The sequence below is a fragment of the Phragmites australis genome, chromosome 17 (assembly GCF_958298935.1).
Source record: "Phragmites australis chromosome 17, lpPhrAust1.1, whole genome shotgun sequence".
In the NCBI taxonomy this organism is placed as follows: Eukaryota; Viridiplantae; Streptophyta; class Magnoliopsida; order Poales; family Poaceae; genus Phragmites; species Phragmites australis.
The window spans coordinates 18,729,132-18,756,638 of record NC_084937.1 but is presented as its reverse complement, the minus strand read 5'-3'; the positions used below and the strand labels follow the sequence as shown (position 1 = coordinate 18,756,638).

Here is a 27,507-nt window from a genome sequence, read left to right as displayed (position 1 = left end):
ACACGGTAAAAATGGCTGGACAATATGAAAATCGTGGTGAGAACTATAGTGTTGAGACAGATACCGAAACTATAATTCCTCCCATGGTTTTCACTTGTCCAGCCAAATTTATCGTGCCACAACTACACAATTCAACTTAACCCCTCTTCTTGTCTCAACTCTAATCCATCTCTTATCAATTAACCACAGTCAATCTCTTTTCAACTAAGTTCTGACAGGGTAAACATGGCTGGACAAGATGAAGGCCATAGTGAGAACTATAGTGCTGAGAAGGATCCCGAAACTATTATTACACCCATGCTCTTCGCTTGTCCAACCAAATTTGTGCTGACACAAATACACAATTCAACTTAACCTCTCTTATTTTCTCAACTCTAATCCATTTTTTTCTCAACTAACTATAATCCAAAATGATAATTTCTAAATGGGACAAATATTCTATATGTTGACGAAAAACTGAATTCTTTGTCCTACCGGCACAATAAGCATTGCCTGTTCAAACAATCATGACACACGGATTTTTATTATGATTCATCTTGCAACAAGCTAAACACTGATAGAGAATAAAGGCTACCTGCTATTGACAGAATCAACCACAGTAATTTTTCACTTTTTGGAAGCAGTTACAATTTTTTAGATTGAACCATGCATGTGGTAGAATAAGTGAATCATCTCATATATTTTGAAAGACTAATATGCTAACCACCACTGTTTACTCTCTAATTTGATCGATCCAACCATAAGAAAGATGATAGATAAATATGGATTAGTTCCACCACAAACTTATATTATATAGCAAATTTAGGGGAAAACACGGCGGCGGCGAGGTGGAGGAGGCTGGGGGAGGGCGTAGCGGTGTGGGCGAGGATGTGGCAGTGTCGGGGTGGAGGAGACTAAGTGTGGAAGGGGATGAGGAGCCAGTTAGATATAAGGGCTAATTGTTACTCCCAGTTCACACCTTGTAGTGATTTTGAATGATATCTTTTGTTAGTATGGACCATATATTTGTCTGTGATTTTGGACCTTATAGTGGGATTCTTTATTTTGGTAAGCACTTATATTACTACTATTTTATCATTGTGCATTATGTCGAATTATGAATGCTAAAAAAGACAAAACATTGTTGATATATATATATATATACATATATACCTATATACATATATATGTATGCATGCATGCATGCATGCATGACCTTTGACTCACTAAATCTGAGCCTGAAGTCATTAGGATCTGTGGTGCGAACGAAGCTCAAGATGTTTCCGAGGCTGACAGCTCAGTCGATCCAGCTGCACACCTCAACATGCATGCATCCACCAATCCTGATGACTTCAGCCTCGGATTCAGTGAGTCAAAGGTCGAAAACTGTACAAAAGCCGGCATCGTCATCCTCAACACCTTTGAAGAACTTGACGACGGCGTCCTCACCGCCCTCCTTGCCAAGTACCAGTGCATCTACACCATCGACCCCCTGGGTTTCCTCCTCCACTGCCACCTTAACGGCGCCACCGCCGACTCGATCGGCCTGAGCTCTGTGGAAGCAGGACACCAGGTGCCTCTCATGGCTGGAAACGCAAGAACAGGGATCCGTCGTGTACGTCAACACTTCGGCATCCACGCGGTGGTGATGCCGAAGCAACTTGCTGAATTCACGCGGGGCCTGGAGGCGAGTGGCCACCCATTCCTATGGTCCATCAGGGACTAGGTCATCCCCAGTGGTGGCTTCCTGGCCACGTTGCCCCCAGCCTTCACGGCCGAGACGACTGGGCGGTGCTACATGACCACACGCTTCCCACATGACCAGGTGTTGCGCAACCCGGCTGTGGGCTGCTTCCTAACACACAATGGGTGGAACTCGACGTGTGAGAGCGTGGCTGCCAGCATGCTGATGGTGTGTTGGCCGACATTCGCGAAAGCACTACTATAAAAATGATTTAACGGAAGCTCTCTGTATAGATGGTTATACAGAGCTGTCTGTGTAAAAAGATTATCACAAACGGTTTCAGATTAAAACTTTATAAAAAATAATAATAAGAAGAAGTCCTAAGGTGATGGAACGCTTTAGTACATATAGTTCTTATTGAAAATTATTTGTACTAGTAATACAGATGACTCATATTTGAAGTCGTTTGTACTAAAACTAATAATACATATAGTTTCAAACAGAAACTGTCTATACTATTAATGATAACTCAAAATGTGAGCTATCTATAGTACTACTTTAGTACAGACGACTCATACTTCGGACCATCTATATTAATAGTGTAACCCTTTAGTTTTAGTACGCCTTTTGTGTTTCCTTCCTTTACAAGCTTCGTACGTCTCATCACTTCATGTTCTTCATCCACACTTGCCAAACTGCATGTCTTTTTCACTCCAGCGCTCGCCTGCCCCTGATGCCTCATCTCACACGCCAACCCCTTGCCGATCAAGGCAACTCCCTCACCGCCACCATCTCCAGCCATTACCCTGACCCCCGTGCCTTCGTCTAACAAAGAGGGTGTAGCTCCAGCGCCGGAGGCTTCAAATAAGCAGCAGTTCGACTCCAGATCCCGTGGCTCCCAGTCCTCCATCGACTTAGAATGTGAGTACTTCATTGATCCAGAACCGAACAGAAGATGACACTTGCGCGAGGAGGAGAGGAGGAAGAGGCGTGGTGGTGACGACAACGATGAGGAAGCTGACGACGATGACAATGAGGAAGAGCACGACGGTGATGCGGACGGTGAGGAGTTAAGCGACAAGGGCGGCCACGACGATGTTGACGATTCTGACGGGGAGGCATAGGCTTCTTCTGCGGTGATCCGATGAAGTTCTTTTGCATGCGACATGAAGTTCTTTTGCACGTGTGGCCATCTGAAGTAGTTTAATTTGCTACGTACTTTTGGTTGTACATTGAATGTTTAATTAGTTAGGATTGAACAGTGAGTATTTAATTTGCTAAGTACTTAAGTTTGTTCTAGTTTGTTAAATGTTCTGTTGCTACGTTGGTTCTATTGATCAGTTGTGGATGTACATATGCAGGTGAAATGCTCTTTGCTCTATTGATTCTGTTAAATACTCTGCTGCTCTGCTCCATGTGAATGTCAAGATTATCATAGAGACTTTAAACATGAGCTATTTATACTAATCAAATAGTACAGACAATTATAATTATGAGTCGTCTGTACAATTATAGACAACTTTAGTTTGAAACTATCTATACTATTGACTATATCATTCTCTATCTCCCGCTCGAGCTTGTTTGAAACAGAAATAGTCCAGCTCTATAGTTTCCTGTGCGCAACTTTTGAAGAAAGAGGCCGACGATTTTAATAAAAAAATTGCTAGATTTCGGTGGAAACTTATTGTTTCATTGGTATTTGTTACTCTAAGTTGAGTTGTGTTATTTTTAAACATAATTTTTCAGAAGGTTATTGATCCTGAAGAGCTAGATATTTTTGCAGGCCGATGTGGTGAAGAAACTGCAAGTACACGTGTGAGGTTTAGGGCGTCGGCGTCTGTCTGGACGCGGAGGTGAGGAGGGAGCAGGTCACCATGCACGTCAGGGAGGTGATGGGGAGAAAGAAGATAAGGAAGAGCACGGCAAGGTGGAAGGTGGTGGCGGAGGCGGAGGCGGAGGCGGCAGCCTGCCCTGGCGGGTTGTTGTTTGAGAGCCTGCTGAGCATGGTTAGAGCGCTCGGCAGTTCACCCAACTTCGAAGCCTGAAGATTTCCTAATTTTAGTTGCTTGGAAATTTGCTATATGTATCCGTCGAAATTGTCCGCAACTCAAGCTCCTAAGGTCGAATATCGTTCCCCGCAAAAAAAAAAGGTCGAATATCGTTGTAATCCAGTACGGGAAAAAAGGATATTTGTTTTTCGGTTACTGTATTTTGCTAGTGTTTGTCAGGCCGTTTTCAGTTGAGATTTTTGTGTCTAGTTCAGACGTTGGTCATGTTTTGGACTTCCTATATTGTAAGGCAGCTGATAATCCCTGCAAAACTGTACTGTGCTCCTATTTAAGCTTTCAATAAAGTCGGGCAGATTCTGTAGTTTGGATGCCAGTCTTGCTCGCCTGGGGCGATTTTCGCAATAGCCTGAATATATCCTCAAAAGTAAAAACTGTGCTCCTATTTAGGTTCATGTGGACCATGGAGTCTCGAGCGGTGGAATAAGTAGATTGGAGTGGGAGTGGGTTAAGCGTCTGATGATTTGAGCGAGTAGATAAGTTAATGAGAAGACGGATTGGGGTTATGCTAACTGGTGAACATTCACCGGTTAGCAAAGTAATGAACAATTGCAGTTTTTGGTTCCCAGTCCCCTTCATGTCTTGTAGCTCACGCTCGCAAGGGGTTCTTTTTTATTTAGTTCGTGTGGCCTGGTGATTAACTCGTGATTAACCTGGTGATTACTGATTAGGCTCTGTTTTTCGCGATTGTGCGTGACAGATAGTGCTGCTACGGTTGAACTAATGATGAAGCATACGGGTGCATATTTGATTGAGATCGTACTTTTGAAAAATTCTTCATCAAACCGAATTTTCTAATTCAAACGATGTCATGTTTTCTTAATTATTAAAAAATGAATACTAAAGAAAATTGTAGAACAAAGCTTTTTAATTTGTTGAGTACACATGGAAGGTTTCTCAACAAATCACATATAAAATGTTGAGCCAATAATTTGAATTAAGTTTCGTAATCGTTCAATCAAGGATTTTATTTTGTTGAGTGCATATGAAAAGCTTTTCAACAAATAACATATACATTGGTGAACGTCTTTGCACATTGTTGAATTAGGTTAAGGAATTTGTTGGATAAAGTATTTTCAAACTTTTGAGTGCATATGAAATGTTTCTTGACAAATCACATATAAATTGTTGTCTCAACAATTTGAAGTAGGATTCACAAATTGTTGAAACAAGTTTTTAATATTGTTGAAAGCGTATGAAAGATCTTATAACAAATCACATAGTACAATATTTTGAATGCGCATTTGCAAATTTGTTGAATTAGGTTAAGCAAATTGTTGAATGAGGAATGTTAAAATTGTTTGGTGCCCAAGGTTTCTCAATAAATCAGTTTAAAACGTTGGCTCAACAACTTGTATTAGTTTTTGTAAATTGTCGGATTAAATTTTTAATTTTGTTGAGTGAAATGTGATCTTTCACTATATCAAAAATAAAATGTTGAACACAACCCGCACAAAATGACAAAAATCTGTGGGCTAGTCGCAACCCAACACACTATGCAAAGAAGACACCTACCGGAAAGGAAACAAACCGACCCAACAAAACATGAAGGAATAGATCTGTTGAAAAAAAACCATTTGTTTGATTTGTACCCCGTCTGAACCTTAGCATTTTTTATTATAGAAATTAAGATCATATTGACTATATTTTTGCACTAAAAAAAAAATTGTTGGCATGTATGGGCTGCTTATCTAATCCAAACATCATTTTTCTTAGTCATTTGGCCAAAAGTTTGGCAAGTAGTGTGGTTGCAATCCAAATACCTATGCCTCACCTAAAAATTTGGTCATGCCTTAGATCGGTCATGACAAAAAAATGGTCATGGCTAGGAACCACCACTACTACAAACACATATCATGGTCGACTCTAAAGCTTCATACCAGACGGTTTTCCTTCTGCCTGACTAGAAAGTGTATGTGATGACCCCTTAATGATAGATGGCTTGTCAATCGTCTGTGATGTTATATATTAGAGATGGCTAATCACTAGAAATAGTCTGTGATGACACTCATATGTGTTGCCTCATGCAATAGTAATTGTATAGGACGTCATAAGGCAGACGGTTGCTACAACGAATCGTTTGCTTTATAGGGCATATATCTAATACTGTTCTTGTGAAGAACCATCTGCATATAAGTGTGGAGGTGGAAAAAAACATCATCTATGTCCTACCACGGCACCGCAACCTCCATGTCGGGGCCACCATGGACGAGGAGGCATGGACTATTACCATCAAGGAGGTCGGGGTCAACACCTCTATCACACAAGTCAGGGCCGTGTGGTGCTCGGGGAGGAGGTAGGGACCACGAAAAACATCAAGGCTGTAGCGGCACACGATGGAGGGCGTCGAGGCGGCGCGTGGAGGTCATGGCCAATGGCGACATGGTGAAAGAAGTCGAGGCAACACGATGGAGGTCGGGTCCGCGGTGGAAGATGTTGGGAGTAGAAGGCGTGATAAAGGACGTTGGGGGTGGTCCGTGGAGTATGCAGAGAAATTGGGTGATGCAATTTGGGAGGTAAAGTTGGGGAAAGGTGGATGGAAAGTTGGGCTATTTATAGGGACGCCTAAAAGTAGTAGGTTTAGAATATCATTGTCTCGATGTTGAAACCTTAACCCTAAAATATATATCGCAGTCAGTTCCTAGTGAACCGAATATGATATTTACCATCACAATTGGATTTCATTGTGGCACAAACTGTGATCTCAACTGTGATCTCTTTAAAACTTTGTTTTTTTTTCTTCAATCTTCTGATCCGTGGCATGCATTCTGCTATCCATATTTCATACGCATAATGCACACACATTTCAATATATTTCATAGCTAAGTTAGAGATATATTGTATATATATTGGTTTATATTAGAACCAAAAGATTTATAAAATATGGGCAAAATTATGCTAGCCAGCATTGCTAACACTGCCTACAAACTACCTAGCTAGCACTATCTGTTGCACTAGTTGTATGCACGCATGCTACTACGTCGGGGCGAGTGACGGCTCAATCCAAACCCAACCCACGAAACACTACCCAATCCGTGAAAAATTCGTTGTGCGCTAGCCCAACCCTGCCAAAATTCGTTGTGAGCTAACCCAACCCCACCAGCTACCTAAATTTACATGTGAAATGTCTACTTTGTCTAAACAAATTATTGGATGTCCCACATCGCATGAAGGGTATTTTTGTAAACAGCACGCAACACAACAATCCATATCCTGGCTTCCCCCAAAATCCATCTCCCCACACTCTAGCCAATCCATCTCCAATCCCCTCATTGTTCCCTACCCCATCCCCTTCTCCACTGAGTTGATGAATCAATCCTTCTGCCTCCCAAGACCTCGATGCCAACAGGGCGGAAGGTGGCAACAAGAAGACGAAAGTTGGCAAGTAATTTGTTTTCTGCATTTCTCCTAGGCAACAATCAACTAAGAATCGTGAGATTTTCAATCGACGATGACCAATAAGGTTAATGAGGTGGGTTTTCGCTCCGAGAGGTTATCTCGGCTGCTGGGCTAGATGTTAGTGAGGTGAATTTTACCTCGGGAGGGAGGCAAGCCAGGCGAAGGAGGCAACCGTGGGGGTGGAGCGAGTTAGCGCGACAGCTGGTGGTGGTCGTGGACCTGGTGGCAGGGAAGCCGTCAGAGATGGAGGAGGTGAGCAGGTCTATGAGGAATGGTGACGTCCTAAGAGGGGGGGGGGGTAAATTAGAACACTTAGCAACTAATGGCTTCAAAAACTTCACAAAATAAACCTATCTTAATTTCTATCTAAATATGCTCTAGGTTTATCTAGTGTGTCTACTCTATCGCTTAAGAGGATTACAACCTACTTTAGCAAGGTAAATTGCAAGTATGTAAATATGAAAACGTAAATAAGTTAGACAGACAAACTCTGCACAGGGAATTTTTATCATGTGGTATCGATAGCATTAATGCCACTCCTAATCCACGTTGGAGCTCCACAAAAGATAAGCTCCTGGTCGCTAAGTCTCTTGCAGTCACGACTCTTGAGCTATCAAGTCACCAAGATAAGGTCTCAAGCACAATGAGCCACTAAGGAAAGGTCTCACCATTAGCCTCTCTTCCGGTCACTTGCAGTCGTGATCACTTCAGAGTTTGAGCTACCAAGGCAAGGGTCTTCGTGTCCCCATACATGTGTCTTCCCGCCGCTCCACACCAAGTTGGTGGGTCAACAAGCTTGAGCCACCAAGGTCCAAGATGCCAGCGAGTCACCAAGACTCTAAGGCGCCAACGTACCACTTGATACAAGCTAGGATCATTTCTTGATCTCTTCTTCAAGCTGCAACACCTAGCTACAACTCACTCTAGACCTATAAGCACTAGGCTAGTCTTGTGCTTCATTGTCTTGGATGATCATTTTAAGTACTTTGATGGCTTGGATGTCTTCTCAAGTATATATGAGCTTCCTCTAGACTCCAGCAGCATGCCACACCTTCAAATGACGGAGTGGAGGGGTATTTATAGCCTTAAACCTGCCAATTGGTTATTTTCCCAATGGCTCAAAAAAGTTATTAATACCGGATGATCCTGTGAGAACAGTAGTATTAACACCAGATCATCCAGTGAGTACAACCTTAGAAACTAGCCATTGGATTTCCACTTAAAGCCTCTGTGAACACCAGACATTCCGGTGTGCCTTCAAATCCATCACCGGACCTTCCGGTGAGTTATTTTGAGCCATCCGAGCCTTTACAGCCTCTTTGTGTAAAATGCTCCGATACATTCATCCAGTGTTCATTCCATTCACACCGGACCATCCGGTGAATTAAACCTTCTCTTCTTTTCCCTGAAAATGCTCCGATGCAACTATCTTTGTGATCACCGGACTATCCGGTGAATTGATTTTCATTTTTCAGCACTTGTAGTTGCCTCTGCAAGAAATGCTCCGGTGCTATACTCCGGTGTGCACAAACCAAGCACCAAACCTTTCAGTAGGTTGATCTTCGGCCTTCTGCACTTGTATTTTTCTCTACAAGAAAATTACCCTGTGCAGATGCTCTGGTGAAATACTACAGTGAGTTCAACACACAGAGCACCAGACTATCCGTTGAGGCTATCAGCCTCTATGCATAATGGTCCGGTGAATGCAAATTACTCTGCATCGGATCTTCCGGTGAGGTCAATTCTCCCATGACTTCTCTAATTCAATCAAACTTTGATCTGGCTGCGGAAGCTTCTAGATGTATTGCATCCATGAGACCTACTAACATATATTGTTGACAAACATGTTACTCCTAATAACTATGTTATCATTAATCATCAAAATCACAATTATGATCTAATATAGCCATTTTCTCTACAAGGGCGAGGGAGTTCATCAGAGCTCCTCTGTTCAAAGAGATAGAAAGGCAGCTGCTGGTTGTCTGGAGGTTGAAGAAAGACCTGGGCTGTTGGATTTTAATCCAACGCTCAGAATGCGTCAACTGAGATGAGTAGAAATTTCATTCGGCTAAAAAATAGACTCTCCCTTTTTCGCATTTTTCAAATAGAGAGAAAGGCAGCTCCTGGTTTTAGTTTCTGTTTTTTGTTTGCTTGCTCAATTTGGTCATTCACATGTTGAGGAAATAGGGACATCTGGTGCTTTGGTTTTGATCTGCGTGTGTGTGACAAATACTGAAGCAAGTTTTTAAATGAATTTAAACATAATCTAATCATGTTGCATTTCTGAAAATTATGTGCACTTCCATACTTTGTCCAATGGGCATGTAGCTTTTGCACAAACCTTGTTTCAGTACATAAATGAGCAAATAAAAATACTACTGAAATGAGCAAACTTTTATTATTCAGAAGATGGTGTAGTAATATTCTTTTAGCTTACTGCACACACATCATTTTTCTAGCAACTTGGATCAAAGGAGAATGTTTATTTCCTCTTTGTTTCTTTCCAATTCAAAGTGTAATAACCACTCCATAGTAGTGGTACATGGATGCTTATATTGAGTTGTCTTGCTTCTGTATGCATTTCAAACAAACAATCTTACAGTTAATTTCTTTTATCCATGTAAAGAAGCGCCACTTATCAAATATGACAAATCAAGGGCTCAAACTATGATGAGGAACAATCAAGTGTTGCAAGGACTTGGCATCATTGCATTAGCATCAATACTTAACAATATGTGTGCAAAGAGCAAGGGTAGTGGTTCTGAAGACTCAGGCTTTGTGTATGACCCTCAAGAGAATGAGGACGACATTGAACAAGACAAAGTCACCGAGGTGCTAATTCTTCTTTGTTTGTGTGTGTGTTAGGGGAGAGGGGCATGGGGGCACTAGGAATGTGGTGTGCTTGCAATGTTTTATTGTTATTTCTCACTAACTTTGAATATGCAGGTTTCTAAGAGTTTGAAGAAGACAACCACGATGCCTCCTAGAGGAACAAGACCATCAAAGAGAGTGGTGGCACTTTTGGAACAAGACCATTCTGCTAGAGTCACTAGGAAGAAGACAAGGGAATTATCCTTAAATGATGAAGTTTGCCATGGTACGAGTCCAGATCCACAAGAAGTGCCCACCTTAACCCCATCTACTGTCACATATGATGCATTGGTATCTGCTAATTCTCCTACCCAACATGAGGAGCAGATCCAGATAGACGATGAAGGCAAGTGATTGTAGCATGCTCCTTCGTGCGATGCAAATATGCTTTATACTATTGCAAGGGAAAAATACATGATTTACACTAACTATATGAAAGTCATTTTGTTAGATACACCAACTGCCAGTAGATAGCGAGGGAACAGGGGCAGAAATATGGGCAAAGATCTAGATAGGGTAAGCAGAGGGTTATGCACCAAGATTGTAATCCACATTTCTGAAGAGAAGAAATGGTCGGAGGCACGACCTATGCAAGCCGCAAGGCTTGCATTGGAGGGTGGGATCATACTTAGGTAACATATACCAATCCTTCCACACTGGAAGGAGTACAAGAAGCATCAGACTCATCTTACAAACTACATTGGCAAAGTTGTTGTGAGTATATGAACTCTTGACAAAAGTGAAATCAATTTCTATTTTACTTGTTCTATCAAATTTCATTGTATCCTTTGCATCTCTCTTTTTTTATGTTCATGCTCTTTACAAGGGTCAATTTACCATGGACACCAATAACAAGTTTGTCACAACTGCATGCATTGATATGCTCAAGGGTGGACAATGACAGATGAGGTACAAGCTAAAAAAGCTCTACTTCATTGGTGTACCAGCAAATGAATTGATAACCACATTACCGGTGAAGAGTATGACTGACGAGCAATGGAGAGATCTGGTGCAGATGTGGTCAAGCCCAAAGCACAAGGTATAGAAGTACATGATGCATTGTTAATGAGTGTCTTACACACGATGCCACACACAATGCATTATTAATTAGTCTATCTTACACGAATGTATCTGTCTGTAGGGCAATTGTGTGAAAAACAAACTGAATCATGAGAAAGTCCAGTTTCAGCAATGGACGGGCTCTCAGTGCTACATTGCACATTGCCATGTTGTGGTAATAAACTGAAGAACTGTTGTTTGTGTTCATTACTCCTGAAACCCTTATCATGTTCCAAGCTAACATTTGAAATTGTTTGCACATCATTTTAGAAGCAAGAGAAATATAAAAATGCAGAGTCCACTGTGATTGATCTTTTCAAGGGGACCCATTGCAGCAAGAAGAAGGGTTTTAGTGAGCCAGTAAAGAAAGCTATTGTAATTCACTTCTTCATTTTTTTTTCTTTTGTACATAAGTACAATGGTAAAGACAACTATTGAGTTGTAATTTTTCTATTGCTAGGCTGATATGGAAGTCATCATGGCTGAACCGGTACAAGATGGACAAGAACCAAAGTCTACTATTGTAGCTATTTCTCAAGTTCTACCCTCAACAAAATTTCTTCAAAATGTGGGCCTTGAGTCAGCCTCGAAGAAAAGCTCCAGATGTGGCGTTTCTTCGCATGTAGAAGAGCTTGAGGCTGAACTTGAGACGAAGAAACAAGGAGTAGCAGAACTTCGACACAAACTTGATGGTCAGCAGCAAGAGTTGGATGCCTTGAAGAAGCAGGTAGAAGAATCAGAAGTAGCAAGGAACACACAATTAGACGATATTGAACATTTGAAGAAGACGACAGAAGATACTAATGCCCTCCTTCATCGTTTGCTAAGCTTCAACCAGGGTCAGGTCAATTCTACTCCCTAACATGTCTAGGTGCTGCTTGTCAGCTTGAAGCAGCTCCTAGTTTTGATGAACCATTGTGGTTTCTGGTTTCATGAGATTGCAACCTAGGAGGCAATGATATTTTGTGAACTGTGGATCTTTCATTCTAGCTAGGAACTGGTGCTATTTTAATAGTTCTGATTTCTGATGTGAACAATGGGATAGTATTTGGTCTATGAGAGGTGGTATTTTGCTTCCTAGGAGTTGTCAATGACCAATATGAACAATCTGCTGGTCTACCTACTATTTAGATATGAGATAAATTCATGTGTGTTTCTCTATATATATTTTTTGTTTGTATGCCTATAATGTATTTCGATAGGTTGCTAATTCGGCCAAAACTGCCAAGCAAAACGGGCTAGGCCAAAAATGGTTGGTATGTACATATGAAATTGACTTGAAATTAGAATGATCGTTAAAATGGGCTTAAACCGTAGAAAGTTGGGTCCAAAATGGTCTTGACCCACATGTAATTGGGTCCAAAATGGTATCAGCCAAATCAGAATTGGGCCTACAAAAATGGGCTTGTCCCAACCAACATTGTGTCTGAAATGGGCTAGGCCCAACCAACATTGGGCCAGCAAATAGGCTAGGTCCAAACAAAATTGGGCCTACAAATGGGCTTAGCCCACAAATAGGTGGGTTGCTACTTGGACCTGGACACAGTGGCCTCATCAATCAAAATGAGCCCGACGAGAAGTTATGATCAAACAATTCATTACAATACATTGCCACATTAGATCATGCCACCCGGTTACATAATTCTATGATGATCCCTGTCCAACGTGGCACCACCACAATCATAGCTTGTAACGTTTTTTGTTCAACAGTGACGATACCTAACATCATAAAATTAATAACAAGATAGTATCATCATAAAATATTCGTCACTGAATTAGATTAGAGACGCATGATAGGTGACAAACGAATTTTCATCATGAGATTGTCACAGATTTCATACCATGAAAAATATTTCACAATATGTGACAAATTTGTTGATTTGTGACCAATGTGGATTATCAGGCTCCTCCTCGTCAATGTCGTTGGAGCCCTTGTTGTCCTCCTCAGGCTCCTCCCTCATCCTTCTCTTCGGGCGGGCTCCCCTCCTTATCCTCCTCCTCCTCATCGCCTCCATTGCAGCCATGCTCTCGGTGACACATCTCAATCGTAGTCGTGCCGAAGACTTGATGCGCTTAGTTGATGAAGACATGTTTTGTTGTAATCCCTACGGATGGCATCAGCTCTTAATGATTGATAAAGTTGATTATCCAAATACTTATTTAAAATAGAGATACCTGATCATCAACTGTATGTATCGAATAAGAGGACACGATATTTTATACAGGTTCAGGCTTCCTTAATATAATAACCCTACGTCATGTTTCACCTTGATTATTCTTAGAAAAAGAAAATTACAATGGGGATATGTCTAGATCTAATCTTAAGTATAGCAACAAGTTCTTGCGTATTCAAAATCATAAAGCTCTTGTCGAGTGAATCTAATCATGGACGACTATGTTGTGGGTCTCAATGAGTTATTTCTGCTCCTATACGACTAGGCTTGCTCTATATTCCTTGTTCGGCTTCTCGCTTTCCTTGGTTCGACGGCTCTCTCTGGCCTGGGATCCGATTATCTGGCTTGGAATCCCCTTTCTCTGGACACACCCCCTCTCATGCTTATATATATAGTCGGATCAAAGAGACATATCGTACTCATAATTTCTGAGTATAACCTTCTTGAATTATATTAATTCTGAATATTTAGATTACTTTTTCTTTATCCGAGGATGATTTCTATATAGAACATGATAAACTGCCTGAATATCGATATGTGGCTTATTTATCTCACGACGGTTATGAAACCTATCATATCATATGAAGGACACGTGTGCAGGATATCTATCTTTAGAATATATCATATTTATAATAAACTCTTAATTATTAATTATAGAATCGTCAGTGGCTTAGGGCCTGTTTGTTTCAGCTGTGGATTCTGAAAAACAGCTTTTGGATTCTGGATTGTGGAAAGTTGGATTGTGAAAAGCTGAGGGTCCAAAAGCTGAGGGCTGTTTGGCAATCTGGGTTCTGGATGGGTTGGATTGCTATTTGTGCATGTCAAAAGTCTGAAATGCCCTCATCTGTCTTGGGTGCATTGTTTACCATTTCGTGACACGTTTCTCATTCAATCGAACTTGTAGCTTATTTGTAAAATACGAAAATGCATAATTAAATTGCAAAAAATACATCATTCAAACAAACTTTAATTTTTGTCCATATCAATATCCTCCTATAAATAATCTACTCTCTCATGGCATACAAAGCATTAGCAAGGTTATCATGGGAGATATTCATATCTCCCTCTTCATCTCATAATTCACTATTTTCACCACTCCCTTGAAAGGGTATTGGCATGTAATTTTCATCTTGATCACACATGTCGAAATCTTCATCACTCATAACACTATCTCAAATGAAGTTATGAAGAGTCATGCATGCATGTATTATTCTTGTTTGCTTTAGCATAGGATAACTTGGTAAGTTCAATAAAATTCTCCACTTCATCTTCAAAACACCAAATGAGCGTTCAATCACATTGCGAAGAGATGAATGCAAATAGTTGAATACCACCTTCTTGCCACTAGAACGTGGGCCTTGTCGAAACTCCGGTAAATGGTATTTCATCCCTTTGTAAGGAGCTAGAAAACCCGTTCGATTAGGATAGCCTGAGTCAACAAGATAATTTTTTTCTAAAAAACTATGTACAACGTGAGAAATAGTTTTTGATATTGAAACGAAGTGAGATGAAATCAATAGAATATGTGTCTATACCATGTGAAGGAAATGGGAACATGTCGGCATATTTCTGTATAGCATCATTAACACCCTCATGTCATGTACCGATCCGGGCCATCCCGCAACAACAAAAGTAAACCTCATGTTAAAGTCACATATAGCCAACACATTTTGAGTGGAATATCCATGACGTCCCACATGTTGAACCAATTTTTCCACAGGCACAACAACAAGTATGTGAGTACCATCTATTGCACCTATGCAATTGTTGAAATATGGTGCAAAACGAGAACCTTGAAGTCTTGGATGCACCATTGTAAACTCTGGGTCCCTTGGTTTCACAACATCTATTGACATAAGATATATACTATCCAACACTTCATTGAATTTCCTACTAATTGTTTCCTTTGACCTCTCAAATTGGTTTTTCAATTGAGTAAATGACTGAGGAGCCTCAATAGTCCATAAAAACATGCCTAAGGCTTCAATGGAGCTCATGTTGCTACTTGACTTCAAACCATAAGATGACACCAACAAATTATGAAGCGTATCAAAAAGTGGTCTACTTATCCTAAACATGTCATAGCAATCTTTTGGAATATTAAGGGTATGCATAACCCAATCATGACCCGATAGAATAGATTCTCTTCTCTGTGACTTGTTCAAATAAGTGTCGGCATAGTACATACCAAATGTGCAAAATATTGCTCCATATTGTTCAAGCACATCAAGTTGATTGTGTGTAACCTCAAATGCTTCATCCTCATCATCACTTCCATACATGTTCATCTACAACATTTTCAAACATAGGCATTGTCAAAAATAATTCACACTGATAATGCAACAAATACTGTCAAACATATTTCACATTGATAATGCATCAAATATTGTCAAACATAGCCATTTTCATACATAAGTTCAAGCAAATATTACATAAACATTGTGAAATATAGGTTCAAGCCAAATAAATTAACACAAGCTAATATTAGATAACTACTAATAGCCTTCCTTCTAGCTAAACATTTTCAACCAACTGAGCCTCCCTTTCTTTGTGGTTATGGTGCGGAATACATCACGGTTTTCAGCCTTTACAAAGAGTTGGCTAGCCATGAAATGCTCTACACTTCCTTCGGTTGCCCCGCACTCCACCGTCAAGCTCATCACTTCCTTAATGGACTCAAACCTCATTTCACCCCGCATCACCTTATTTGCAACAGCATAGTATCCCAAATGCCCTTCATTATCTTAACCATGGGATTCTTCACTTTCTTCTTTGGGCTAGTAGCATTGTTACTGCTACTACATCGCTTTAGTGGATTACTGCCCTTTGAGTTGCTCTCCTCTCTACCATTTTCTTCACCACCTCCTTCTCCAATTCCTTCTCCTATTCCTTCTCTGGGAACACAAGAAGAAGAACCATCCACTGCTGTAAGATCAAACATGATCTGAAGCTCATCCAGACACTCAGGTGGACCATTCTTAAGCTTCCTCCATTCTGCATGATTCTGTAAAACATTACAAGATAATAGTAGTTCAGATTTGTAAACAATATATACAATGTAAATGATGGACATCATTAGAAAATTTAGTACCTTCGTGTTCACTTTCCAGTAACTATCACTAGCCATCACCGTTCCTTTAGCACTGTCCCATCCAAGGCCAGTGTCTTTGTTAAGCCTTAGCCAGAAGCTATACAAACCCTTAAGTGAATCCCATTTGTTTTTTAATCGCGTTCTAGAGTGACGCAAGCCAGTCCTTAACAAAAACTTCTCAGCTATGTTCTTATACCCTCTAGTAGTCATAACTCCAATAGGTCTATTCCCAGCTCTTATCTCCTCAACACATATTTCACAAAATGCTCTATTGTTGATGGTATTCCAATCGGCTTTGTCAAACTCATCGATCTATTCGGTAACAATAAGCAAGATTAGCAGCCCCTAAACATGCAATAGAACATTAGATTTGGCACATATCAAATGACAGACACTATTGACCCTAAACATGCAATAGAACAGTACATGCAATCAATCTATCCCATTACTGACCAGCCTCAACTCAAGCTATCCCATTACTGACCAGCCTCAACTCAAGCTATCAGGAGTAATTTGGCACATATCAAATGACAGACACTACTCTTCGGTTTTCCAAACAACAAGTCATACATCAAAAGCTAATGTTCGATCCAACATCAGACCAAAGGAACATATCACAAACTTGTCACAACGGTGAAAAAAGGAACAGCAACAAATACAACTCTCCACAAGAATTTCAGAACAAGTGCTGAATGAAAGATGAAAATATATGTACAATTTAAGTGTATCTTCTCAGTTTGCAAACTCCCTATCATTTCATTTTTCTAATGGTGAGATCACTTTCTAGGACTGTCACCAAGGGGAAATGAGGTACATAACTCCAACAAAGCAAACAAATTAAGATTATACCAGAAATGAGCAAACAAATGAGGTGCATTAAGCAATCTCAATTAGGAAGTTATTTTCACTCTCAAAAAAGGTCTTCTCCCAGAAACCTAATAGCCTAGCAGTACAACAGTGGAGTGCACTTCTTTTACCAATCAAAGAGGCATGTGATTACATGAAGCAAAACTCAAAGAACTAGTTTGCAGCTTTGATGCACCATGAAAATGGTAGGAAGTCAAATACTCCATATTCTAGTTTACTAGCCCTAAACTATTGTTGATGATCATACAAAAGCACACGCACAAAATAGTTTCATCTCACTAAACAAAATTGAGGCAAATTGATCTCACCGCGCCTAGGAGGGGAGCTACGCCACCAGCTCCTGGGAGGGGAGCAGCGCCGGCTGCCAAGCCGGGGAGGGGAGCAGCGCCAGCCGCCAAGCCCAGGAAGGGAGCAGCGCCGGCCGCGCGGGAGGCCTGAGGCGCCCTGTACGCTGCCGCGCCGTCGCGCCGACGCTGGAGAAGTAGGCCGCCGCGCTGTCGCCTCGGAACAAGGCCGCAGCAGAGCCAGGCCGCACCGGGCCACGAAATGCTCCGGGCGGAGGAGACGGGATGGCTGAGGGAGAGCCACCGTCTCCAGGGAAGTAGCTCGACGCGCTGTCGACGGGGAACGGGCTGTGTGCCTCCACGCCTGGGATCAGATGCGCGACGCGAGATGAGGCGGGCGAGGGAGCAACGTCGGGCGAGGGAGAGGCGCCGGCCAGACCGTCCCGGTACGAGAGGGCAGTGCCGAACTCGTTGGTGGCGGCGGTGCCAAAATCGTCCATGGCGGTGGCGCTAGGGTTGGAGCATGGAACGTTGGAGACGAAGGGGAACGCGTGGGTGCCTGTGGAGACCGCGGTTCGGTTCAGGGGCTTGTGGGAACGGGAGGGGGGTAACGGAGGGCAGAGGTGGGTAAATTCCACTCAATATTGATGGGTAGTTCGGTCTTTTTACAAATCAAAAGCTGAGAAAAGCTGGTGGAGTATGGATTATGGGATTGTGATCTAGACTACAGATTGTGGAATCCAGCTGTTTGTTTGTTTCCACTTCAGCTTATAAAAGCTGGATTCCACAGTCCCAAGTGCAAACAAATAGGCCCTTGCTCGCTCTCTCAACCCTCCTCGCGTCACTCCCTCTCCTCCCATGTGCACACACTCTCTCCCTACCGCTCATTTTACTGTTAGAGAGTAGTACCAACAGTAAAAACACTTAAGCGTCTCATTTTTCATCCCTGTTCTTCATCTTCTTACATCCTTTTGGTTTAGCAATAGGTGCATCCCCATGTCTTGCCAATTTGCCATTTTGCATTATACTAATGGATGTCTTACACCTGCAATGTTAGAAGGGAGATTGCTATAACCGACCAAAGCAGTTGTGTCTATGCCACACGGCTGAGAAAACAGTACTCGAAAATCAACTTTGAGGATTTCGATCAAGTTTTTCGACCAATAGAAGAAAGACACTTGATAAAGAACATATTCAACAACCTGAACAATCAACCAATTTCCTTTATTGCTGACAGTTTTTTATACCAAGTGCAGATAGGATTATCCAAAATGTTAACATAGAAAACCAGCATATATACTGTTCTTAGTATATTAAAAAAATACACCATGAATTACACTATAAATTTAACTATAATTTGAGTATATACATACCTTATCAAAGTGAGACTTGAAATTACTGGAAGGTCACATATGCGCACGAATAAGCCCCACGAAAATAACTAGCTGAGTGTTGTTTAGCAATCTCAGACCGAAAAATATAGCATGGGTGCAGAAACTATCTATTAATATGGTTGTGTGGATGTGAGAATACGACTTCACATATCATAATTTAAATTTGATATCCACAATTTACACATGTGAGAACTTTCAGTGGCACTGTTTGTAGGCGTGCGTAAGTCCACGCGTGCATCACGGGTGCCCTTAGTTGCATGCCATGAATTATTTGTCTGTAGATAGGTTGGACCATGCGTGACGTAGATAGGTTGTTTGTAGCTGCGGTAGCCAGTGTTACCCCAGCGATTGTGGTTGTGGCTTCGTCCCGGCCGATTTTGGTTCACAGACGTCTGTATCTATCTTGTAGTCTTGTCGAGGAGTGCAATCGAGATAGTCAATAACTTGAGCGGCAGCGGCCGGCAACAAATGAAAAGTTTATCCAGAGCATCTCGTGTGCACGTAGTTGATCATCCTCCTCGATCGACTTCCGGCGTCACGACGGCCGGCTATTGCGATCATTTGATTTACTCCACCGCAGGATAAGCACCGATCGACCGAAGCCAATTTGGTCAGGAAGCGTGCAGGGGCAGCACCGAGAATCAATGGCGAGGAGGAGGCCGCACGTCGTGGTGGTGCCGTACCCTAGCTCCGGCAACATCAACCCGGCGCTGCAGATCGCCAAGCTGCTACACCGCCACGGCGCCTACGTCACCTTCGTCAACACCGAGTACAACCACCGCCGCGTCCAGGCCACCGAGGGCGCCGACGCCGTGCGCGGCCGCGAGGGGTTCCGCTTCGAGGCCATCCCGGACGGCCTGCGCGACGACGACCGCGGCAAGCAAGACTACGGGCGCGGCCTGTCCGTGTCCACGAGCACGCGCTGCGCCGCGCCGCTCAGGGACCTCATCGCGCGGCTCAACGGAGAACCCGGCGTGCCGCCTGTCACGTGCGTGCTGCCCACGGCGCTGATGAGCTTCGCGCTGGGCGTGGCGCGGGAGCTCGGGATCCCGACCATGATTTTCTGGGGCGGCAGCGCGGCGTCGCTGATGGCGCAGATGAGGATCCGGGAGCTCGTGGAGAGAGGCTACTTGCCACTCAAAGGTAAGCACCCAAATCTTGGCATCTTGCAAACGTCACCATACACAAACACTTGATTCGTTGATTGCGGCATGCAGATGAGAGCTTGTTGACGAATGGCTACCTCGAGACGACGGTCATCGACTGGATCCCCGGCATGCCGCCGATCAGCCTCGGCGACATCTCGAGCTTCATCCGCACCACCGACCCGAACGATTTCGGCCTCCGGTTCAACGAGTCGGAGGCCAACAACTGCACCAAGGCCGGCGCCCTCATCCTCAACACCTTCGACGGCCTCGAGGCCGACGTCCTCGCCGCGCTCCGCACCGAGTACCGGCACATCTACACCATCGGACCTCTGGGCTCCCTCCTCCGCCACGGCCACCTCAACAGCGCCGCCGACTCTGAGTCCACCGCGATCGGGCTGAGCCTGTGGAAGCAGGACGCCAATTGCCTCGCGTGGCTGGACACGCAGGAACATGGCTCCGTCGTGTACGTCAACTTCGGCAGCCACACGGTGCTGACGTCGGAGCAGCTGGCCGAGTTTGCGTGGGGTCTCGCGGCCAGCGGCCACCCGTTCCTCTGGTCCATAAGGGACAACCTCGTCCCCGGCGGCGGCCTGGCCGCGCTGCCCCCGACCTTCGCTGCCGAGACGGCGGGGCGATGCCGCCTGACCACATGGTGCCCGCAGGAGCAGGTGCTGCGCCACCCGGCCGTGGGCTGCTTCCTGACGCACAACGGGTGGAACTCGACGTGCGAGAGCGTGGCCGCCGGCGTGCCGATGGTGTGCTGGCCGGGGTTCGCGGACCAGTGCACCAACTGCAAGTACGCCTGCGAGGTCTGGGGCGTCGGTGTCCGGCTGGACGCGGAGGTGAGGAGGGAGCAGGTCGCCATGCACGTCAGGGAGGCGATGGGGAGCGAGGAGATGCTGGCCAGCGCGGCAAGGTGGAAGACGGAGGCGGAGGCGGCATCCTGCCCCGGCGGGTCGTCCCATGAGAACCTGCTGGGCATGGTGAGAGCGCTCAGCAGCTCACCCAACTCCGAGACCTGAAGAGTTTAGTTGCCTGATCCGTTTACTCTTGGACCGAAAAGTAAAGCAAGATGTGTTGTGCGCGGATAAGCCATTCCTTTTCAATAATGTATCGGATTTGCTAATTTTTAGTCGCGTGAGAATTGGCAATCTGATTTTGCACATATACTGTTGAATTTCGAAATCTCTGGTTCACGCGTGCCGCACGCAGCCCAAGTCACGGACGATGGGCTGAGTGGGGACAGAGGCCACAGAGCTGAGGCTCCGCTCTTGCAAATCCGATTTTGCTTTCGTGGAGTTTTCATCTTGAAAATGACTAGTTAAAGTCGTCACTTAAATGGTATCCGACATCCAGTTACAGGACATTAAGGAATGTTATACTCCGGTACCCATCCCTCCGGGATCGTATAGTGTCAGTACAGCATGTTCATGTATTAGTATCAAGAATCATGCAGATGAATCCTGTCGAATAATCTAATTAACGGTGATAAAGCAACCATGAAAAGATGACAAGATTTCGCGAGGAGGCCGCAAATTATTTAAGCATAGCTCCGACATAGTACAAGTGATCGTCACTCTCACTACAAACAAAGCAACGCTGGGAAAAGGGAACTTGTGTTCCTGCATCTTTATAAACATGACCGGAACCAATGCACTAATATAATATGCCTGCATCTACAAGCATACAAGGTGAAGACTCTGATGTTCCAAATGGAAGACTTTTTTTTGGTAGTTCTTTCATTCTACTCAAGAACGCAAGTGATGTGCCCAAACACATAGCTTTGTTTAAATTCTATGGTTTCATATCTTGTGGGATTAAATTAGACATGACACTCAATTATGTAACTGGCAAAAGAAATGACACTCGATTATATGTTTTTCCTTTCATGCGCTCCAATGGGCTCTCGTTGCATGTTCACTTAGGCAGAAGTAATGGTAGATCCTATCTATTCATCCTGCTACGTCCAGAGTACTGCAACGGTAATACACGTGACATTAAGTGATAAAACGCGTGCCCGTGCCAAGTGAAGTTAGACCTCTAATCTAGTCAAGCAGGCGTTATTCAAGCAACCTGGATGGATTAAGGAAAAAATATGTGATACTAGGTGGATCTAATGGGGTTGAATGACACAGCCTATATGTTACCCTAGGTAAGCATTAGCAGAGCCACATTGTTTGGCTCAGGCATAGAAAGGAACAACTTGCACCTCAAAATCAACAGAATAATTGCCTTCCACTTCAAATCAGTCGTCTCTCCACATTCTGGGTCAATGTGAAAGAGAACATCAGTCACGAGTCACATAACTACAACCATTCCAAAACACAACAGTATTAGACTGTAACAAATACAATTCATTACAAATGCTTCATGCCTCAGCTCTAGTTGCTACCTAGCTTGTGAATTCTCAGGATGTGCCACTCCTTAAGTTGAAGTTTCAGAATATGCCACTCCATATCTCACTGGCACATGGCCACTGAAACATATGGAGTGGCATTGGCATATCCTCAAATTTTCCCTCTAGAAAGATACTACTTACGACACAGCAAAGGTACAGAATTTTTGTTAGGTCCTACTCCTGTGTCTTCTATATAGTTCATTTATTCATCTATTACCATTTCAAAGCCTTAGGCACAGATGAGACACATCATATATAGCTGGATCTGGTTGAATTCAATTCAGACCCATTAATGACAAACTTGATCAATTCAGTCTTTTATTGCAGCACAGAATGGCTAGATTAGTCATCGATAATTCAAAGAAAAGATCATTCAATGTATGTTGTAGCAATTCAATCAAACACCGGTATGTTAAAAGGGAACAGAAAAGAGAGAGAATATCTTCCCTCCCTCATCCCATCGTATGGAGAATAGATAGAACCACAACCACAAGAGAAGCCGGTAATAAAACTTAAGTATAACACTAACAGTTGTACACATCAGCAAGCTGACAGGAAGGCCAAAGAGACCTAACAAAAATCAAATATGACAATCCAATCAAATATTATTCTGAGTTTCTAACTAACATATTTAGTTTGTGATCACTTAGACCTATCGTGCTGCGTCGCATAAGGTTGATAACTCTGCCATATTTGTTGTCAGAAACAAACAAAGCAACACCTACAGAAACCATATTATGCATAACTTTTTAACAAGTTCTTCTACAACTAAACTTGAGCAAAAAGCACTGTGATCTAGAAGATCGTACACAGTTGCACTAAGATACTAACTGTTCTCCATATGGCTCCGAAAAAAGAAGTTCGGGGTCCAGAAGCTAAAAGCGTGAGCTAGTGTCCACTGACTATTAATATGAAGCCAAATAACATAATCGAAATCTAATCCAACTGTTTCTTTATCACGGGACGAGCTATGTAACCAATAGGCAGTGGCTAATGTTGATTCACGTTAAATAATATCTCCCTTTTAAAGGTGTCCACCAGCAAGTGGCTTCCTACGATTTCAGAGAAAATGTATCAAAGGGCAAACATATTACATGAAATTCTTCAGGGTTACACAAAACCTGAGCTGACTTGAACCATACTGTTCTCTGAACAAAACTATTCGTTCTTGGGAGATTAAGATCTATATGTGACTGAAGCCCTGCAAATGTTATAGATTGGTGAGAATTTGCAGCCAAATTGGCAGAGCAGAAGATCATTGAGAGGGCAACTTATGCAGCCAAGTGTTTTACTGAAGGTAAGTGCCATAGTGGCTGAGAATAGTACCAGCACAGCCAGCAAAAAGACCTTACACATCTCACTTTTCATCCCAGTCCTTCATCTTCTTACTTCCCTTTGGTTTAGCAATAGGTGCGTTCATGCCTGCCATTTTTGCATTATACTTTGCTCGCAGAGGCCCATTTGTAGCCCATCTGAAAATTCATTGAGAAATTAGTGCCGTGTTTTCCTTGTTAGAAGACCAAGGTGCACCACAGAAAACATAAGAAACAATTCGATAGATAAATACAAACTAACTTTGAGGTTGGTTTTGACTAACTATTAGATCAAAGAACTGTGGTCAATACAACGGTCAAAAAATTACAACATGTCTGTCAGCTCAAAACATTTTGAACAGAGTGGCCGTTGGACTTCCTAATGAATAGCATCCAAGATACAATATTTTCCTTCAGGTCATCAATATTTACATGAAAGTTAGCAACCTTTATTGAAAGCAAATCGAAGAAAATTAAACAAGCCAATTGAACAATATCATGTAGAAAATGAAAATGTGAGAGAGGAGTACTTACGGTGCATTCCAATCTGTAGTATCCTCATTAACAAGATGTGTCCACTTTGTTCTGCCACTGCGCCCAAAGTGTTTAACTTGCATGACCTTAGGCAAGATGCTTTTGTCCATCTTATCCTCTCCAGTAGGTTCAGAGAAATCACGGCTGTAGATATTATCTTTACCAGCTGACTGAATAACATCATCAGCGCCTTCCTGGAAGAAGGCACCTTTGTGGTAATATTTCTGCATAAACTTCCACTTCTGTTTCGTCTGATGAAGCGGCTTTGGATTCTTCCGCTCCCATTCCCGACGCTCTTCATCGGTCATATTCCTTACCCTCTCAATCTCCTCTTTCTCCTTCAATCTTGCATCTCTTTCCTCCCTGTCCCTCTTAATTCTTGCTATTTCTCTATTCTTCCATGACTCATACTCCTCTGCTTCATTCAACTCATCATCCGTATCAACATCCTCAATGTTAGCCTCCTCATTCAGCGCCTTCTCAATGTGCTCCTCCTTCTTAATCTCTTCCACCACAATCTTCCTAGTTTCAATCTTCCTAGCTTCCAGCCTCTTCTTGACCAGCTCCTCAAGCTGTCGCTCCTCCTCCTCCAGCCGCTCACGCTCTGCGATGGTGTCTCGCTGCGACTTTGGTATGAACACAGGCTTCACCATGGCCATACCCACCTGCTCATCTTCTGAGTCCGTCTCATACTCAGATTCCTCCTCTTCCTCCTCCTCATCCACCGGTTCCTCCTCTTCCTGAGGAAGTAGCTCCTCTTGCTCCCTTAAGAGCTGCCTCTCCCTTATCCTCCTCCTCCTCTCCTCCTGGGCCTCATCATCTTCCTTGTCGATGTCAGCTTCCTGCCTCTCATTCTCCTCCTCCACAGTTGACACAATCTCTGCCTGCCGTATACGGCGGTGATCTGCCCTCAGCTCCTCCTTATTCTCCGCACGGGTCTCTGCAAGGCGCCGGAGCCGGCGATCGTCCTTTGCCAGGACATCACCATCCTCATCCTTCGGGAATGCCTTATCGAGGGAGACCCGTGCCGTCCGGATATCAATGTCCTCATCAGCATCACCAGCCCACTCAGGTGCCTTTCCTGGCCAGTACCGCTTGACCTTGGTCTGGCCAATCTTGCCCCGGAGCTTGTCGCGCACCGTGATGGCAACATCGCTAACACCAGCCGACACAGACATGGTCACTGTAGGTCAGCTGTTCCCCACTCTTGCACTCTAGGTCAACCGCTGCAAAACACGCAAATTAAGAACGAAATCGGTATGATTAGGGCACGCCGATGAATCATTACTTCAGCTCCACACAGGGGCTGACTTAACGCGTAGCACCGAACCCCCAAAATTTAGGTAAAATAAATTGCACCCGCAACTTGGGTACCAATCGTAGATTGTTCTTGCGCGCTCAAGATACAAGGACCCTAATCGGGTGGATGGAAGGATTAGATCATACTAGCAGGGTACCACGCAGCTAGAGCAATCCGTCGAAGCAAGCTAGGGTTTTTTCAAGGCAGGCTAGGGTTACTTACCAGCGGCGAAAGAAGGAATCAATCCGAAGTCCGGGTGGATCTCCGCTCCACGGCAGCAGAGGCTGGGAGGAGGCGACGCCTCACGATGAGAGGGGAAGGGCGGATTCGAGGAGGAAAAGGGAAGGATTTGGGGGTGAAAAATCAGCGAGAAGGGGACGACAAATACCCTCTCTTTTTTTCCGAGGGAGACGAGGAACACACTTGTTGTAGAGTCGGTTTCTACTTAGTGGGCCATGAAATGTCAGCTTGGGCTTGCTGAAAATAATTTTAAAAATTATCACATCACATAAGAATGATATTAGTGAATTTTATCAGAAATTTATTTGAGCCCTAACAATTGCTAGAAGTTATAAAAATAATATTTTTTAGAAAATTTTAGTTTAAATTCTACACAGGATTTTTAGATGCATTCAATTAAAATGGGTTGCATATGAATTATATAACGCGTACAAAAAGTTTTAGAATTTTTAGAGCAACAGAACATCACTGTTTTGAATAGAGAAGATAGGAGGGGAAATTGAACTTCGGAGTATTGTTCACCGCGGGGTTACTGTTTATATACTGGGGCTTATTGTCCCTTCAGAGGGCTGTAAGCCTATCCACCCCATGAAAGGGCGGTAAAAGTTTGTCTAGTGAGTTATAAGTTTGCTATAACCCAGTGAGGATGGGTTGGGTTTTCATTCCCTTTTGGGGTTTCTTGGTTACCTTGTATACGGGTTTTGATTCGTCGTCAAGGGAAGCGACTTTTGGGCCACCAGCGATGAAACTCAAGTTGGAGTTACCAAATCCTGTCATCCTCGTCGGAGAAATAGTCGACGATCGTTCATCATTCCCAACACGTTCAGCAATGTGAAGGTTCATCGATGCGTTCGACGTACTGTCTCATGTGGAATTTAAAAAACTTGATGTGTCTCCATCGGTTTGGGATTTGACCTCCGGCTACGTTCTAGACGCTCTTCTCCATCAAAATCTGGCATGGAGATTTGAGGAGGGTCGAAGTTGTTCAATGGCCACGAAGTCGCTTAGGAAAAAGATTATATGAGGACTTATCAAAGGTTTCAATGTAATTTTCTTTTTCGTCAATGACCCTGTAGCGAAAATGATCCTATTAGGTTATAATTGTGATTTTGATGATTAATGATAACATAGTTATTTGGACTAACATGTTTGTCAAAAATATATGTTAATAGGTCTCATGGATGTAATACATCAAGAAGCCACCGTAGCTGAGACAAAGTTTGATTGAATTGGAGAAGTCCTAGGAGAATTGATCTCACCGAAATGTCCGGTGCAGAGGAGTTTGCACTTACCGAAGCATTATGCACAGAAGTTGATAGCCTCATCGGATAGTCTGGTACTCTATGTGTTGAACTCACCGGAATATTTCTGATAAAGGGGAGAAGGTTGATGACATCATCAGGTAGTCTGGTGATCTACACTTGGTAACACCGGAGTATTTCTTGCAGAGAAGAATGCAAGTGCAAAAGACGGAAGATCAACCCATCGAAAGGTCCTGTGATTGGTTTGTGCACATCAGACTATAGCACCGGAGCATTTCTTGCAGAGGCGACTGCAATTGTTGAAGAATGAAGATTAACTCACCGAATAGTTCGGTGATCACAAAGATAATTACACCGAAGCATTTCTAGGTAAAGAAGAGAAGGTTTACATTCACACCGAATAGATGCACCAGAGCATTTTACACAAAGAGACTGCAAAGGCTC

General features: G+C 43.2%; 2 protein-coding genes and 2 pseudogenes across 5 annotated transcripts; 3 read left to right on the top strand and 1 right to left on the bottom strand.

The window, feature by feature from the left end:
* Window positions 1–1,303: 1,303 nt before the first annotated feature.
* On the top strand, window positions 1,304–3,708 carry LOC133896941 (7-deoxyloganetin glucosyltransferase-like; annotated as a pseudogene).
* A 2,357-nt stretch (window positions 3,709–6,065) lies between these two features.
* LOC133896940 (uncharacterized) lies at window positions 6,066–12,117 on the top strand (annotated as a pseudogene).
* A 7,116-nt stretch (window positions 12,118–19,233) lies between these two features.
* LOC133897797 (7-deoxyloganetin glucosyltransferase-like) lies at window positions 19,234–21,183 on the top strand. Its single transcript, XM_062338623.1, has 2 exons — window positions 19,234–20,011; window positions 20,086–21,183. Exons 1-2 carry the CDS (start codon window positions 19,513–19,515, stop codon window positions 21,036–21,038), a joined length of 1,452 nt encoding a protein of 483 aa, XP_062194607.1. The 5' UTR covers window positions 19,234–19,512; the 3' UTR covers window positions 21,039–21,183.
* A 1,078-nt stretch (window positions 21,184–22,261) lies between these two features.
* Window positions 22,262–25,999, bottom strand: LOC133897799 (uncharacterized). 4 transcript variants are annotated; one of them, XM_062338627.1, is made up of 4 exons: window positions 25,784–25,999; window positions 24,262–25,487; window positions 23,767–23,886; window positions 22,262–22,280 (listed from the first exon to the last, which is right to left on the bottom strand). In XM_062338627.1, the coding sequence occupies exons 2-3, from the start codon at window positions 25,437–25,439 to the stop codon at window positions 23,772–23,774; spliced, it is 1,293 nt and encodes a 430-aa protein (XP_062194611.1). In that variant the 5' UTR covers window positions 25,440–25,487; window positions 25,784–25,999; the 3' UTR covers window positions 22,262–22,280; window positions 23,767–23,771. The 4 variants fall into 4 exon arrangements, with proteins under 4 accessions (XP_062194611.1, XP_062194609.1, XP_062194610.1 ...); XM_062338625.1 differs by lacking the exon at window positions 22,262–22,280 and adding an exon at window positions 23,388–23,615 and having other exon boundaries at window positions 23,741–23,886; XM_062338626.1 differs by lacking the exon at window positions 22,262–22,280 and adding an exon at window positions 23,388–23,615.
* Between the last annotated feature and the right edge of the window lie 1,508 nt (window positions 26,000–27,507).

Bases quoted from the DNA above. Each gene is read 5' to 3' on its own strand.
- LOC133897799 (XM_062338627.1), bottom strand. From the start codon at position 25,439: ATGTCTGTGTCGGCTGGTGTTAGCGATGTTGCCATCACGGTGCGCGAC. The intron at 23,887-24,261 runs GTAAGTACTCCT...ATGAATTTTCAG, and splicing joins ACTACAGATTGGAATGCACC to ATGGGCTACAAATGGGCCTC.
- LOC133897797 (XM_062338623.1), top strand. From the start codon at position 19,513: ATGGCGAGGAGGAGGCCGCACGTCGTGGTGGTGCCGTACCCTAGCTCC. The intron at 20,012-20,085 runs GTAAGCACCCAA...TGCGGCATGCAG, and splicing joins AGGCTACTTGCCACTCAAAG to ATGAGAGCTTGTTGACGAAT.